General features: G+C 33.9%; 1 protein-coding gene and 1 pseudogene across 1 annotated transcript; one reads left to right on the forward strand and one right to left on the reverse strand.

Annotated features, from left to right (window-relative positions):
* Positions 1–10086: 10086 nt before the first annotated feature.
* LOC126854118 (uncharacterized) lies at positions 10087–14043 on the reverse strand (annotated as a pseudogene).
* Positions 14044–15074: 1031 nt separating this feature from the next.
* Positions 15075–16359, forward strand: LOC126854119 (piggyBac transposable element-derived protein 4-like). The gene is made up of 2 exons (XM_050600512.1): positions 15075–15886; positions 16251–16359. The coding sequence occupies exons 1-2, from the start codon at positions 15075–15077 to the stop codon at positions 16357–16359; spliced, it is 921 nt and encodes a 306-aa protein (XP_050456469.1).
* The last annotated feature ends 815 nt before the right edge of the window (positions 16360–17174 follow it).

A 17174-nucleotide genomic window follows, 5' to 3' on the forward strand; every position in this document is an offset into this window, starting at 1 on the left:
AAATTTACTAATAATTTTAATTAAATTAAAATAATAGATATAAATATAAATTTAAATATTATAAGTCATTTTATTTGATTTTTTAATAATCTCAGGAATTTTATAACTTTTATTAAAAAAATGGTTCTGTCAAAAACTATTTTTGTTCTCTCCAATTTATAAAATTTAATAAGAAAGTAAAGGTAAAATAATTTAATAATAATTATTTACAAAAGATATTAGAATCAATTTTATAAAAAAAAATTAAAATTAGGATAATTATTCATATATATATATATATATATATATATATATATATATATATATACATAATATATATATGTATAAATGTTGTTTATGTAAATGTTTATGTATTTGTAGTATAAATTTATAATACATTATATATTTATCTCAATCGTGACAGAATAATGAATTTACAATATTTTGAATATTGAATTTCCAGTATTTTGAATATTGTAAATAAAAAGTATGTTCCTCCATCGCCTATTTTTGTGAGACACAACCATGTATTTTTTTGGTCCTCCAATAAAGATAATTTTCGTATTGAGATTTTTTTCTTGATATTTTTTTGCACATCATAATAAGTTTTATGAATACAATAATAAATCTTTATCATCTTTAGTACATCGATATAATCGATATCATCGATAGCTCAGTATTATAAAGTTTTCCACCACACACACACACACACACACACACACACACACACACACACACACACACACACACACACATATATATATATATATATATATATTATCGATATATATATTATCGACAGTATTCAAACATGCATAATAGAAGACGCAATTTTTCCATTGTGTTCCATATATTCAAATGAGAATATTACAATATATTTTTATTACTTTATCATCTAGCATATATATTCAAACATATCTAAGCGTATGATAGTAAAATATACATGTGTGTCTTTATTGCACTTGAACACAAATTGAATATTGCTTACATTATAACGTTTATTCTTCTATGTATAGAGAAATGCCATTTGGTCATGTGTTCATATTTTTATATATACTTATTTATGTGTACATATATATATTATATTTTATATATGTACACATAAATAGGTATATATAGAAATATGGACACAAATGACCAAATGGCATTTCTCTATACATAGAAGAATAAACGTTATAATGTAAGCAATATTCAATTTGTGTTCAAGTGCAATAAAGACACACATGTATATTTTACTATCATACGCTTAGATATGTTTGGATATATATGCCAGACGATAAAGCACTAAATATATATTGAAATATTCTTATTTGAATATATGGAACATAATGGAAAAATTGCGTCTTCTATTATGCATGTTTAATTTAATTTAACACTGTCGGTAATAGCGGAACTACAAATGCCGGTATTATCGGCAATTTAATTAGGTTTAGATGAGGGCGCTAACCCATCGGAGTTCGCCTATCGCTTAAGGATCCCCTTAACTCCCAAAAAGATACAGAGAATTTAAACAACATATACGATAAATTAATAAAGGTCGTTTAGTCGTTCTCAGTATTCCAAACATAGTGGTTGACACAATGTAAGTTTGACATTTCGATTTTTCTCTTTCTACTTTTTAATTATAACGTAGGTACATAATTCTATTTATTTCATTGTAACTTGACTATCATTATTTATAGTATTGTTATTTTAGTTTCACTTGATAAGAACCAAAACCATATGGTCGAAACGTTGTGATAGAACAATCAAACAATAAATTGCCAGTTTGGTCGTATAAACACTTGTCTATTAATTTATCTACTGGCGACACTTTAAAATTAAACATAAGAATTATGATAATCTAAGAATTTTTTACGAAGAGTCATTAACGTACAATTTAAAAATTCCTCAAAAAAGCACTTTAAATCGTTAATAATGATTTCCTCCGTTTTACACAGAGAACTACAGTGCCATGCTTTTGTTGTTTTATGTTTTGGTTCTATTAAAGATAAAATGCTAACTGCTTTTCCTTTCGAATCCAACATAATAGATTTAGAAACATTATATATATGATAGGTAGTTTCTACAAAATATAATTCCAAAGAAGCGGTATGTTTATCTTGACCACAAAACATATTTACATAATCTGTAAGGTTTGATGAGGAACATTTTGCTGCACAAGTCAAACAAATTTTAATTTTTTGTTTACATTTATTAAATATTCTTGTCATTTGTAAAATATAAACTTTTCTTACAGATTTAGATTTTTCATAGATATAAATTTTATTGAATCCCCTTGGGGTTACAATCTCTTACACTGTATACTTATAATTATCTTAACTCTAGCTTACAACTACTTATCTCTAACTTATCTTAGCTTAACCTCTATCAATTCCTAACCTACCTATACACACACATAACGCTATTACCCTACTCTAATTTGGGACCTCCGTTTCCGGTTCATATCGCGTTTCCCTTCCTTTCATACATCTCATTCACATCAATCCTCTCTCTCTGCCATTCTTTCTCTCTCTCTTTCTCTGCTCTCGATCTTCTGCATCTTCCATCTTCATTCCTGACTAATTCCGATTCCGATTTCCCTCATTTCTCTTCCATGTTCCGATCTCTCGACTCCTCGACCTTCTCCCCTTCTCCCGATATCTGCCGCCCATGTCGACTCCGATTTCCATGATTCCGACTGCTGATCATCTGTCCATTTCTTGATCTTTCGATGCCGATTCCATTCCATCCTTCCTTGATCCTGTCCCTGATTTCCACTGTCGCCGATTCCATTCTATCCATGCTTCGATCGTTCTATCCTTTCCGACCTTCCTCTATGCATTCCTTCCGCCGCTATTCCATTCTCCTCTCCTCCATCATTCCATCTCTATCTTCGATCCATCTTTCCTCTTCCATTCATCCCTCTTCTTCTTACTCTTCTCCCTCAACTCTTCTCAACACTTCCTCGCAATCCCACTCCCTCTATCTTTTCCCTCCAACCTCTTCTCAAACTCCGCCTTCTCCGACCTATCTTTTCCCTCTACAGCTCCTCCCTTACCATATAACCCGGCGTTCTCTATTCCACTCCTAACAATCATCTTAAATACCTTTCCTGTAGCCCCTCCAACTCCTTCCTCTCATTCTATCCCCAAATTTCCACCCCATACCCCATCACCGTCCACACCAGTTTATAGAAGAGCCATAATCTTTTTCCTCAATCGTTCTTAAATTTCCTTTTTCCCAATCCCCATACATGACCCATTACAGCCGCACCCTTCCTTAACCTATCTCTTATCTGTGCCTCCTGTCCTCCATTCCTCTGCATTATATACCTCCAGATGCAATCTTTACCTCCCTATCACCTTCCCCTTCCACCTCCAGTTACCATCCTTTCTCCCTCCTCCTTTCCTTAATATTTTCGACTTCATTTACTCCAATCCCTTCTTTCCATGCCCTCTAACCTCTCAATCATAATCCTCATCCCATCCTCCTCCTCCGCGATCAAAACCTCATCATCAGCGTATGACAAAGTATAAATCTTCATCCCCCCTAATTTAACCCCTCCCCATCCTCCTCTACTCATTACCTCTTCCATGTCCGCCGTTACCAAATTGAACATGTGAGGGCTCAGTGGGCACCCCTGCCTTACTCCTCTCCCTGTCCAAAAACCTATTCCTAACTCCTTTCCCCTCCTTACCCTGTTTCTAGTCTCCCTTAGGATATCCTCGCTCCTTCTGATCAGCCCTTCCCTCACCCCCTTCTCTCTCATCGCTTCCATCAATTTCCTCCGAATCTACCGAGTCAAACGCTGCTTTTAAATCTATAAAAAATGCCACTAGTTTTCCTTTCTTCTTCCCCAGCTGTCTATTCACTAAATAGTTCAGTATGAATATGTTATTCATTGTCCCTATTCCCTTTCCTGAACTCAATCTGATTCTGCGGTTCCAAACCCTTCTTCTCCACCTCTTCACTTAGTCTACTTGCCAGCACCGAAGCATACACTTTATAGAGCGTCGAAGTCAGCGACACCCCCCTATCTCTTCCACCCTCTCCTCCTCCCCCTTCTTTAATATCGGCACAATTGCCCCCTCACTCCACTCATCTATCCATTCTTCTCCCCTCCAAATCCTATTGCATATTCTTCATACCCATTCCTCCAGGCTAGGGAAGCCAGAATCAGGTCCCGCGGCCCACGGCTCGCGACGCGCACACAAGCATAAACCGCGTACATGTGTGGCCTGCGCTTCGGCTAGTTTCGTAGAATAGAGAAAAACAGATGCTATGCTTTCTGTTTCCTTCTCGCTTTCATCAAGCTGATATCTGAAGGTGACGAGCGACGATGAATTTATTATGTACGACAGCATTAAATGCTTTTCCGACTCGCGGACTTTTTATTATATATATGTTTACTATATTAAATTATTATTATCATATATATTAAATTTTATTATTATATGATAAAAGATATATTTATGTCTAAGGATTTAAAGAATATTTTTTAATTATTTTATATTATTTTAATAATTACTTTATTAATTAATTACACAAATATGTGTATTAAATTATAAATATCATGAAAACCAACGGTAAGTGGACTTTCACACTACCCATGAGGTTTCATTAATGGCGCGTTAGGTTTTTTCGTTAGTTTTTATCTATATTTTATGTTTTTTACGAACATGATGTCTATTACAGACATGATAATTTTTAGAAGCAATCTTTATAAATATAATATATACTGTCTTTTGTCTTTTGCAGACATAATGTCTATTACAGATATAATTTTTATACACGGTCTTTACAAATATATAATGTCTTTTGCAGATATAATGTCTATTACAGACATGATAATTTTTAAACGCGGTCTTTATAAATATATATTGTTTTTTGCAGACATAATGTCTATTACAGACTATTACGTGATAATTTGTTACACTTAAAGAAAATAAGTGTGCGCGAATGTGGACGCGCGAGCGAGCGTGCCGCGGAAAGTTAAGCGCGAAGTGAGACGGACAACGGACAGACACACCCGCGAGTATCGCAACGCGATTGAGTCTAGAACGATGCACACTATGTATGTACACTAATCACACGTCAGATTACGCGTGTCACATGACTGTAATCGTAATTCGCACGCGGTGGATGAACAGCGATAAATCGTCTGTCTCGGAATAACTCCGGTAGTCACACAACGGCACTGAAATATATGAATATTTCTCCACGAAACCGAATTTCTGTTATCACTAGGATAGCGTGCATATGTCGATTGTTTTTAGCGGACTGCGCCGAGCTCGGCCGTCGGTTCGCCTTTATAGAGTCATACCTTTCTCGAAGGATCCAGAATATTCTTGAATTATACTGACTTCCGCCGCCAGTTTTTACTCGACTTGTTTGTTGCGATGCCGATCTTGGATCCTTCGAGAAGGGCGATGGTGTTTATTGATGCCGCGCGTTTTCGCTCGTTCGCAAAAATGCCGCTTCGCATCGCGCGCGCGGCGACGAAGCGGTCGCGAGACAACTATATGCTAAGTTCGAGAATGCGAATTGCTGCAATCTCGAACAAAAAGTAAATTATTTTTGTTGTATTATATGAATAATAATGCACATAAAATACAAGTTATTATTTTTTGAACATTATTATTGCATATCATTGGATGTTGAAGGATCAGCAATATTATAATTATCTGCATCATATAATTTGAGACTGCTTTTCCGTTTTTTAGAAGTATTATATAATATATCCGATGACATGATAGATAAATGCTTTTCATCAATCTCCATGTCTAAAATAGTTTCTTTTCTTGTTTTCAATGCTGATTTTAAAACACAAATAGCATTTATAGAAGAAGACGAAAATTTATTTCGCTTTCTTGTTTTTACATCTTAAAATAGAAAACATTCTTTCTGGATCAGCATTTGCATTTGGGAGTAATCTAACAGCATTTAAAAGACGTTTGAGATTGGGATATTTATTACTATTAGTGGAGTACTGGTTTTGTAAAATTTATTTCCACATATCATCAAAACTTAATTTTAATAGCTCTTCTTTTTCTATTATTGTAAAATTTAAATGTAAAGTTAGCCATTCTTTCTTCAAACCATTTTCGTCAAAACCGTCAAGAGTTTCAGCAATAAAAGAAACATCATTAAATGATGTTTCTCTATCAATATTTAATAATGCTAGATTACATTCAAAAACTATTAATTTTGATAAAAATTTATCATTAATTGTTAATCTTTTTTTAATTTACTCAGCGGCAGTTACATAAAATTGCAAACAATTTTTTCGAATATTTGTAACTATTTCTGCATGCCCTTTCTTCAATAATTCATTGAGATATTCTTCACATTTGGATCCTAAAAAAACTTCTTCCAACGATTTTTGATTCTCATTTTCATCAGATTTAATATTACTACATAAATTATTCAAATGCTCTGACTTTAAAAAGTATTTACAAATTGTTGTTAAAAATTCTACTGACTTTGGCTAATAAATGTATTCTAGTTTCCACTGTTTGAAAAATGCATTAAATGAATTTAAAAAATTTAAAATATGATGTATAAATAAGAAATAGGCTTTTATATCTAGATTTTGCATCATAGATAATAAATATGTTCCAGACTTTGTTTTTTCACTTATAGTAATTTCGTTCAGAAATAGCTTGATAATATCCCAAGACTCAAGAAGTCTTTCAACACATGAATGATGAGAAAGCCACCGTGTATTAGACAATTTTAAAATTTTTAGGTTTGTTTCCTGAAAACATTCACAGAACTCTTGAAATTGCCGAACATTTCGGACTACTGTTAATAAAAGTTGCGATTTTTTTAAAAAATTCTTCGCAATAGTCCGGTATTTTAGCACATGCGGCATGCATGCGCAACTAATGCAGTAGAATGACAAGGACATGGAAGTGTAATTAAGTTTTTACAAAATTCTTCCAACTTTTTTTTAAATGAAAGATGTTTTTCTATCATTACGGACGCATTATCACATGACAAAGCAACAATATTTACAAATAGAATATTCAATTTCCACATTTTAATTTTAAAGGCATTAAACAATTTTTCTGCGCTGCAATCTTTCGCATCAATATTAATTAGTTTTACTAATTGTGAACGAATGTTTAATGTTTTTGGATCAACTTACCGAACAAAAAACGTCATCCATTTTTCATTTGAAATATCAGACATTTCATCAATAAAAATTTAAAATTTAGTATTTTGAATGCTTTTGACTACACGATCTGTCTCAATCCGACATAGCACATGAAATATAGCATTTGAAATAATATTTGTACATTTTGTTCGGCCCATACTCATATCTTTCAAAACATTATAATCTTTACCTATTTCTTGGAAAAAAGTAAGAATATCTTTTGCCGATTGATGCGAAATATTTTTATCAGCAATTAGCGCGGTGTAGCGAATTTCTGCTGATTTCTTTCGCTCTTCAAATGGCAAAAATAATTCATTTATATCTTCACTGGATTTATTTGTTTCATCTTCTTTACGTTTTATAAAATGTTTTTTTGATTCTGCATGACGATAGATTTGAGACAAACCACCAACAATAGATATATTACAAAACGCATAGAAAAATGAACTGGCATTATGTGATACTTCGCGTAGCCACGGCTTAAATAAATCAATCTCTAACCATTGTTGTTTAAAACGTTTAAAATTGTTTTTTGTGATATTTTTGATACTGTTATATATTTATTATTTGATAACACATTTTTTTTATAACTTGCAGAATCCGCATGTCTTATAACATGCGACAAATTTTGCATGTAAAATTTTTATTGCTTACAATACAATGAAAAAGGCTATCATCAAATGATACTTTACGTATCTAAGATTGAAATCGATCATCTTTAAGCCAAGCTTCTGAAAAGTTTCGCTTAGGTTTCTTTGTTTCGGACATTTCTATATAAAATTGTCAATGAAAACTCTAAGATTAAAAATGAAACAAATAAAAATATAAATAAATTTAAAAACTTACAATTGGAATAGAAATTATTTCTGAGACGTGCTCGCGAAACGTACCACTTATCTAATCGTTTCGGCAAGAAAGGAGATGAGAACCTATCTTACATGCTTGAAAACGTCGAAATTGTTCCAAAACAACAAGAAAAAAAAACAGCTTATATGCTCAATATATAATGTGATCTGTTTTATAAACTAATTTGGGGATATGGAGACGAGCGGACACGACGGACTTTGCGTCTATTTGTAAACACAAGCAGAAATCTGACGAAAAGCATTTATCTCTCATGTCATCGGATATATAATATAATACTTCTAAAAAATAGAAAAGCAGTCTCAAATTATATGATGCAGATAATTATAATATTGCTGATCCTTCAACATCCAATGATATGCAATAATAATGTTCAAAAAATAATAACTTGTATTTTATGCGCATTATTATTCATATAATACAACAAAAATAATTTACTTATTTTCTTTAAGTGTAACAAATTATCACGTAAGTCTGTAATAGACATTATGTCTGCAAAAGACAATATATATTTGTAAAGACAGCGTTTAAAAATTATCATGTCTGTAATAGACATTATGTCTGCAAAAGACAAAAGGCAGTATATATTTATAAAGATTGCGTTTAAAAATTATCATGTCTGTAATAGACATTATGTTCGTAAAAAACATAAAATGTAGATATGTAAAATATATATCTATAAAATATATAAATAAAATGTGGTATAATAGGGCTGTAGGTCCACCTAACGCGCCATTAGTGGAACCTCATGGGTAGTGTGGAAGTCCACTCACCGTTGGTTTTCATGATCTTTATAATTTAATACACATATTTGTGTAATTAATTAATAAAGTAATTATTAAAGTAATATAAAATAATTAAAAAATATTCTTTAAATCCTTACACATAAATATATCTTTTATCAGAAAATAATAAAATTTAATATATATGATAATAATAATTTAATATAGTAAAAAACATATATATATATAATAAAAAGTCCGCGAGTCGGAAAAGCATTTAATGCTGTCGTACGTAATAAATTCATCGTCGCCCGTCGCCTTCAGGTATCAGCTCGGTGAAAGCGAGAAGGAAACAGAAAGCGTAGCACCTGTTCTTCTCTATTCTCCGAACTAGCCGAAGCGCAGGCCGCACATGTACGCGGTTTATGCTTGTGTGCACGTCGCGAGCCGTGGACCGCGGGACCTGATTCTGGTTTCCCTGCTCCGGGCCCTCTCCTCCGTATTTCCACACCTCCGCCGGGATTCCATCCAGACCTACCGCTTTATTATCCTTTAGTCTTCCCATCGCTGACCTTATTCCATATCTACCTATGTCTATCTCCTCATCTATCCAAATTCCTACCCTTTGCCTCATCACTACTCTGCCATCTACCCCCCAAATTTCTAAATATCCATCCACTTCCATTGTTATCTTCGTTCACTCCTTCCTTCTTTCACTACTATCTCTCAACCTGCCCTTCTGTTCTGATTTCTTCCATCCTCTCCATCTTTCCATCTCTTCGCTTTCTTCTCATTTCCATTCTCTTCCTCCTCCATCTCCTATCCACCACCCTCTTCCTCTTGCCCCTTTGATGCGCATCCACCCCTCATCACCTCCTTTATCTTGTCTCATATTTTCCCACCAACTTTTCTTATATAAAAGCACTATTTTGCTATACGTTCAGTTTCCATTCTATTTTCGGACAATGATGACATTCTAAGAATTTTTGATATATTTCTAATACATTTTTCTTTATTGTATTTTATATCATTTATTTTTGTTGTTTTTTTATTATAATTATTTTTTAATTCTTTATTTTGTTTTTATAATAAATGTTTTTTTTAATAGTATATTGTTTCTATGTAATCAATAATGTTCTTTATTCGATTTCTTAAAATAATTTCTTTTTTTTTCATAATATTCCTTATTCAATTTTTTTATATCATTTCTATGTTTCTCATTATAAATTTTTTGTTTTGCTAATAAATCGTCTCTGTAATTTATATTTTTTATTAGCAATATTTTTATTTTTATGTAAACTATTAATATCTATCTTATGCGATAGAACATTTTCCGAATAAATTTTACAATTCTTACTTCGCTTTTTATTATCTTCATAATTACAATTTATTTTTCTTTTTGTACCATGTTGGTCTCTAGTTAAATTTTTAGTAATGTTATTAATATCAACACTATCTTTTATATTATTTTCATTAAATGCATATTTATGATTAATTTGTTTTGAATCAATTACTTCTGCAATTTGAGGAAAGTGTTCTATTCTATTAGATTGAAACATTTTTGCTAAATGCTGTCGCATTAAATTATGGTCATATATAATTCTATTTGGTTGAAGATCAAATAAAAAAGATACTGCAAAAGCTATTGCAAAAATCCTGCAATCATTATCATTAGGTTGCAATTGGACTGTTGGAAACTGTATTGATTGCTTATTAAAAGAATAAAATAAATACAATTTTTCAAGATAGATTTTATGGTGTGCATGTAATCGTTTCATATTCAATAAGTCATAAATATAAATCATTTTAGTATCATAATAACTACAAATCCAATGACCGTCTAAATTAGTTGCTATATCGCTGCAGCTATGCAATATTTGAATATGTTTCTATTTTAGGAACAGGTTCAATTCTGTCAAGACATTGAATTTTCCATGGTTCGCGTGGTTGATATTCTGAGCAACTTTTTAATAATAAATCGAAATATTCAATATGAATATCTTTTCTTATCTAACCATTCACCTATAAGAATAATTTGTATATATTCCATGTTTAAAAGTAAAATATTTGCAGCAAGATTCGTACATTTGTGTTCGTTTACTTTCATTATACAAGAATTAACATTTGTTAACATATTTTTTTGAAGACATGTATAAGTTTTTTTACTCCTTTGCATTTTGTCTGTAAAAATATGCATTGATGAAAAATAATTATGATTAAATAATAAGAATGGAATGCTCAACATCATTTATCAATATTCACTTACAATAGTATTATTATTATTTATTATATTATAACAATCAAATGGATCTTTATCATGTTTCTTTACTACTTGCTCCATTGGTGTCTCAGTTATATTATTTCTTAATTTTATTAAATCTACAGATTTTTCTTCTTCTTTTTTTTGTCGACGTTCTCGTTTTTTTTCTAGCCAAAGCCTCTCTTTTTTGTATTTTATTCAAATTAAATAATTTTTTTTTATCATTAGGCCTTAATTCTAGGAAAATTTATTTTTTTTATTTGAAACATATGTACCAAATGTTGACGCATTAAAATATGATCATACATAACTGTATACGGTCGAAGGCCAAATAAAATTGATATTGCAAATGCAATTGCAAAAACACCACAATCATAAGCATTAGATTTATTTTGAACAAATGGAAATCGCACTGGTTTCTTATCAAAAGAATAAAATAGATATAACTTTTCAAGATATATTTTTTATGATGAGCATGCAAGCATTTTAAATTCAATGAATCGTAATTATAAATAGCTTTTGCATCATAATAGCTACAAACCCAATGCCTATTTTCATTAGTGATTATATCGCTACAACTATGTAATATTTGAATATGTTTTTTATCCTCAATTCAGATTCGATTGTATCGGGACATTGTATTCTTCATGTTTCAAGTGGTTGATATTCTGAACAAGATTGTAATAATAACCCAAAGTATTCAATATGAATGTCTTCTAACCATTTATTTTCAACTATTATCTGCATCGCATAAGTATTTAAGGATTGGATATTATCATTTACTTTATTAGCAGACATAATAATAAATTACATGATAACAATTAAAATATTTATTTATTATCATTCTTTTAATAATTATATGCTTAACATTAAATATTAAACAACACTTTAAATTCAAACTTTTATAGAAAACAATTTTTGCCAACAATGAAATTGCTAAGAAATTTGTGCTAAACGAAACAGTAACTGAATTCAGCGCTTATAGCAGCCGATTTTTTAAATGTAGCGTTTATGGCGGCCGAACTTAGCGCCAGAGAGCAGCCGCTATAACAATTATTAAAAAAATTCTTGTTATGTTTAACCTGCAAATAAAAATATTTTATTTATTGTTAATAAATTTATAATAAAATATCACACAAAATACATTTAAATTATTTCAACATTTATATGTATATAAAAGCATTATTATAAGGTGAAATTATTTGAATTTGCCGCTGTTAAAAGCCAATGTCAATTTATTATTTATAACAGCTTGTAACGATACGTACATCGTTACCCGGCCATCTATTCGCCGGACACTGCTGCCCAACGACCATCGGTCGGGCCGAAGCGCGCATAAAAACCGTCGTCCCACGCCCAACAGTCACGGGACCATAGAGCGAAGGCGCTATGCGTCCCATTGTAAAAAACCGTTGAGCAAACATGTATAATTGTTTATATTTATATTTATGCCACCGGCTAGGCATACCGTACCGGAGCACGAGTCGCGCGCTCGGGAAACCGCTCCAACCGTTTCCGAAAATTCCCGAGCAGTCTCAACCGAATTGTTAATAAACAATTATCGCGCCGACGCGAAACCGTCGATGCCGGGTATAAATAAGCGCTCTCAGCGCGTAAAAAGAAAGAATCTTCTCCGCCGTCTCTGAAATCAGTACGACGCTCGGAGATTCTGAAGAACCCGTACGCTTGAAAAGTGAGATCGAGGTTGGGAGTACTCCGCTTCTGCTGGGCTTTCTCAGCACCCCGCGTCTCCGACCGAACCTCCGATCGTCCGGCAATATTTCTAGCGGTGGGAATTTATTAATCCGCCACCGATGGATATTCCCGTCTGCCGGACGCTCCTTTTCCAACCGCGAACCGCTCTCGCCGATCCCGGATTATCGCGGAGTATTTTGCGAGTCATCACAAGCTGGCCGGGACTCGCTTTTTTTACGGCGATCGAAACCGCACATCGAGGGCCGTAAGACCGCCCTACGCACCGAATTTGTAAACACGCGATTCGTTAGCCGCGAGGCATCCCTCACGGAGACTCTGCTGAGCGCCATCGCGTCATCAATCCAACGGGTGACATCACCTATCGATCGCGAATATCGATACTCGCGCGCCGCGCGCCGACACAACGCATAATCGCGCCGTTCTCAGATGCATCCTAGGCATGCAACCGAGCTCGCCGTGCACGCGCCTGCCGCATCCACGAGGTGCACACACGCACACACACTCGTATATACATACACACGCACACACACACACACACGCGCTTGCATACGCACACACGCCGCTTATACCGCATCACAGCGACACATTGTATATCGCGCGGACATCCGCCAACTTATACCCGCGTGCCACACGTACACACTCGCAAACTCGCATACACACACAAACACCCACGTACACACATTGTAACATTTAAGTTGGACGCCTAATAAACTACTATTTATTTAACTCCGTGTATTTCGCTTGTTCCCCGCTCCGAACCTTGATCCCGATCGAGTTATCCCACGCCGGTCGACGGGAAACATCGGCCGTTACAAGCTGTAACAATGATTATAATAAATTATAATTACAACAACTATGTAATAAGATAAAATTATGCACATGATCCTAATATATTTAGATCGAGCATTTGCTCATATATGTAATATTTCTATATTGCTAATTACGTATGTTAAATAAACGTTGGCAAAAATATTACCTGTGCAAATAATACAATACAACATATCAATTTCTTGCTTTTATAATTTGTGACGAAATTGTTGTAGCCCAAAAGGCTATACTCTTTTATTTATTAATTACTAATTAAATTAAATATATCGTTGCTCAAGCTTTAACACGAACACGTATCACATATATGTTACAAGCGTTGACCGCGCGAAACCCTAATACAGCGAGCTACGCGCGAAACCCGAGCCACCGCGGTAGCGCAATCACCTGATTGCGAAAAGAATACGGAAATAAGAACGCGACAAATTTATGAAAGGAAATTGCGAAAGTGCAAGCAAAGGAGTTTGATTTTGAACTCCTTTAGCTTGCACTTGGGCCTTGCCGCCCAAAACGATGCCGTGACCAAATATGGTCATGGTACCAAGCGATCCCCTCCTGAAAAATCGATCAAAGGAGAAGCGATAAAAAGAATAATCATTAATAAGCGATGAGCAGTCACTAAGATAAATTAATACGGGCAGTCATTACTATTATATACTTTATAACTGAATTATATCGGGCAGTCACGAACATCAGTCAATATCGGGCAGTTATTAACGTCAATCTTTATTCAGTTTTAAACAGTTATTATGTAGTGAAATAATGAAAATATATACCTTTGTATAAAATAACTAAATAAAACGCATATTGTAGAAGTAGAAAAGGAGCTACATTCATTACAACAATCCAGCTGCACATCCTGACCATCCTTGAACTTCCTAGTTCTCAATCGACTAACGATCCCAAAATTATCCGTGCTTTTCCAAAGGGCACAACACAATAATTTTAAGTAGTATATGGTCACTATGGCTTGTCACAACAACCCCCGTTGTCACTCCCTGCCTGTCAAATCCTCTATTCTCCGTCTCCCGTCTTCCCTCTTTAGAGATTAGGCTCTTTAAAGTTTAAAGTATCTGTCCGGTAATCCTCACCACCACCCCTTGTCAGTGATAAAAAGAGAGTGAGAACGCGTGGACGTCTACAAGGTTATTTTTTATCGACGACCCGAAGGAATTGCAACATTAACCCTTTGAGTGCTACGGGCGCATATATGCGTCCAGCGAAAGCTATCGATATAGACTGTGGACGCAAATACGCGCTCAGCAGATGTTATCAGTATGGACTATGGACGCAAATACGCGCTCAGCGGATGTTATCAGTATGGACTATGATCGCAAATACGTGACTGGCAAAAATGATAGTGTACTATACAACACTCGCATACCTCGTTGCTTAGTAACGATGAAAAACGAAATTTTGTTTTAGACGCCACTTCAGTTAGTTTCTGATAACTCATTTCTCCTGTTACGCCGTACAGTTGTAATTGTTGCATTGGCATATTGTCGTATTAAACTTATAGTGCACATAATTTTCATATTGATATTCGCCCCTGTTTCATACTTTAAAAATGCGTGTCAATTTTAAAGAAATTATTACAAAAGACGACAGCGATGACGACTTGGATGAAACGGCAGATTTAAGCGACAGTTATGATGACGAAATACAGGTACCACACGAATACACATCAGATTCGGAAGATTCAGAAAACAGCTTAAATAATGGGATAGTTAGATGTAGAAGGATCAATAAACGGCAAAGAATACTTAGCACATCTACCGATGAGGATGATTTAAATTCAAATTCGAATTTAGAAAGATCCGACTTGAATAAAGTACTTCCAACGTTATCATGGTCGAAAAAAGATTTCAAGCCCACACTACATGCATTTAACGACAACAATTCTGGAGTAAAAGGATTAACTCCAGAAGCTACGCCTTTAGATGTTTTTCAACTCTTCTTCTCAGAAGGGTTAATTTCACATATTGCTGAGGAGACGAACAATTATTATAAATTTGTTATTGAAAATACTACATTTAAAACGTATTCTCGTATCAATACTTGGAAAGACACATCAATATGTGAGATGTACGCATTTTTAGCTCTCACGATGTTAATGCCGCGGGTGAAGAAATTGGATCTAAAAGAGTATTGGTCGACTGATGGCACGTTAAAAACTGATGTTTTTCGAAGAACTATGGCGCGAGACAGATATATGATGTTATTGCAAATGTTGCACTTTAATGATAATAATGTACAAAGTGATGATCCATTGATAAAAATACGACCTATAATTGATATTCTGAAGAACTCTTTCTCACAGTCATTTTATCCGTACAAAGATTTGTGCATTGACGAAAGCCTTATGTTATTCAAAGGCCGGTGTTACTTTAAACAATTTATTCCATCTAAAAGAAGTAGATTTGGTATCAAATCATTTATCCTGTGCGACTGCAAAACAAACTATGTATTAGATTATATAGTATATATTGGAAAAAATACAGATATTATATTGGGTTGGCAACTAAGTGATTGCCGATTTCAAATAAGAAGGAAAATTCAAAATTTTTGTTTAAAAATATAACTTTATTAAATTAGATACTGTCCGTTCTTGTCGATGACCTTTTGCCATCGTTCTGGCAGTGTAAAAATTCCACGTTCGTAAAATTTCTGATCTTTGCTATCAAAAAACTGAATTAAATGTGATCTGACATCATCAGCGTTATTAAAAATTTTACCATTTAAGGAGTTCTGCATGGAACGAAACAAATGGTAATCTGAAGGCGCAAGATCAGGGCTATATGGTGGATGTGATAAAACATCCCAACCCAGTTCCAATAATTTTTGGCGAGTGACCAAAGACGTGTGGGGCTTTGCGTTATCATGGTGGAAAACAACCCCCTACGATTTGACTATGCCGGCCGCTTTTCTTGAATTGCATCGTTCAGTTTGGCGAGTTGTTGAACATACACGTTTGAATTGATCGTTTGGTTTTGTGGCATAAGTTCAAAGTACAAAATTCCTTTATAATCCCACCAGACTGACAGCATAATCTTTTTTTGGTGAATCTCTGCTTTTGATGTCGTTTGGGCTGGTTCACCTTGCATCACCCACGATCTCTTCCGATTAACGTTGTTATAAACTATCCACTTTTCGTCGCCAGTAATTAGGTTTTTCAGAAATGGATTAATTTCATTGCGTTTCAGAAGCAAATCGCAAATGCTAATGCGTTGCGTCAAATGAATTTCCTTAAGCTGGTGAGGGATCCATAAATCGAATTTCTTGACATAACCAAGCATTTTTAATTTTTTTTCAATGCATGTATGCGATACATTGAGCTTCTCTGCAATATCACGTGTTGTGCTATGACGATCTGAATCGATAATGGCCTTGATATGGGTTTCATCGACTTCGACTGGACGGCCAGATCGTTGAGCATTTTTCAATGAAAAATCACCAGAACGAAATCTGGCAAACCAATTTCGACACTGCCTTTCTTTCAAGGCTTCATTTCCATGTACGGCACATAACTTCTTTTGTGCTTGCGATGCGTTCTTGCCTTTTCGGAAGTAATACAATAAAATATGTCTGAAGTGCACGTCCTGTTCTTCCATTTTTAAATTGGGATAAAAACAAAACTAAAGCACTAATCGATATAATTTTTTACTAA

This window comes from Cataglyphis hispanica, chromosome 13, assembly GCF_021464435.1.
Source record: "Cataglyphis hispanica isolate Lineage 1 chromosome 13, ULB_Chis1_1.0, whole genome shotgun sequence".
NCBI lineage: Eukaryota > Metazoa > Arthropoda > Insecta > Hymenoptera > Formicidae > Cataglyphis > Cataglyphis hispanica.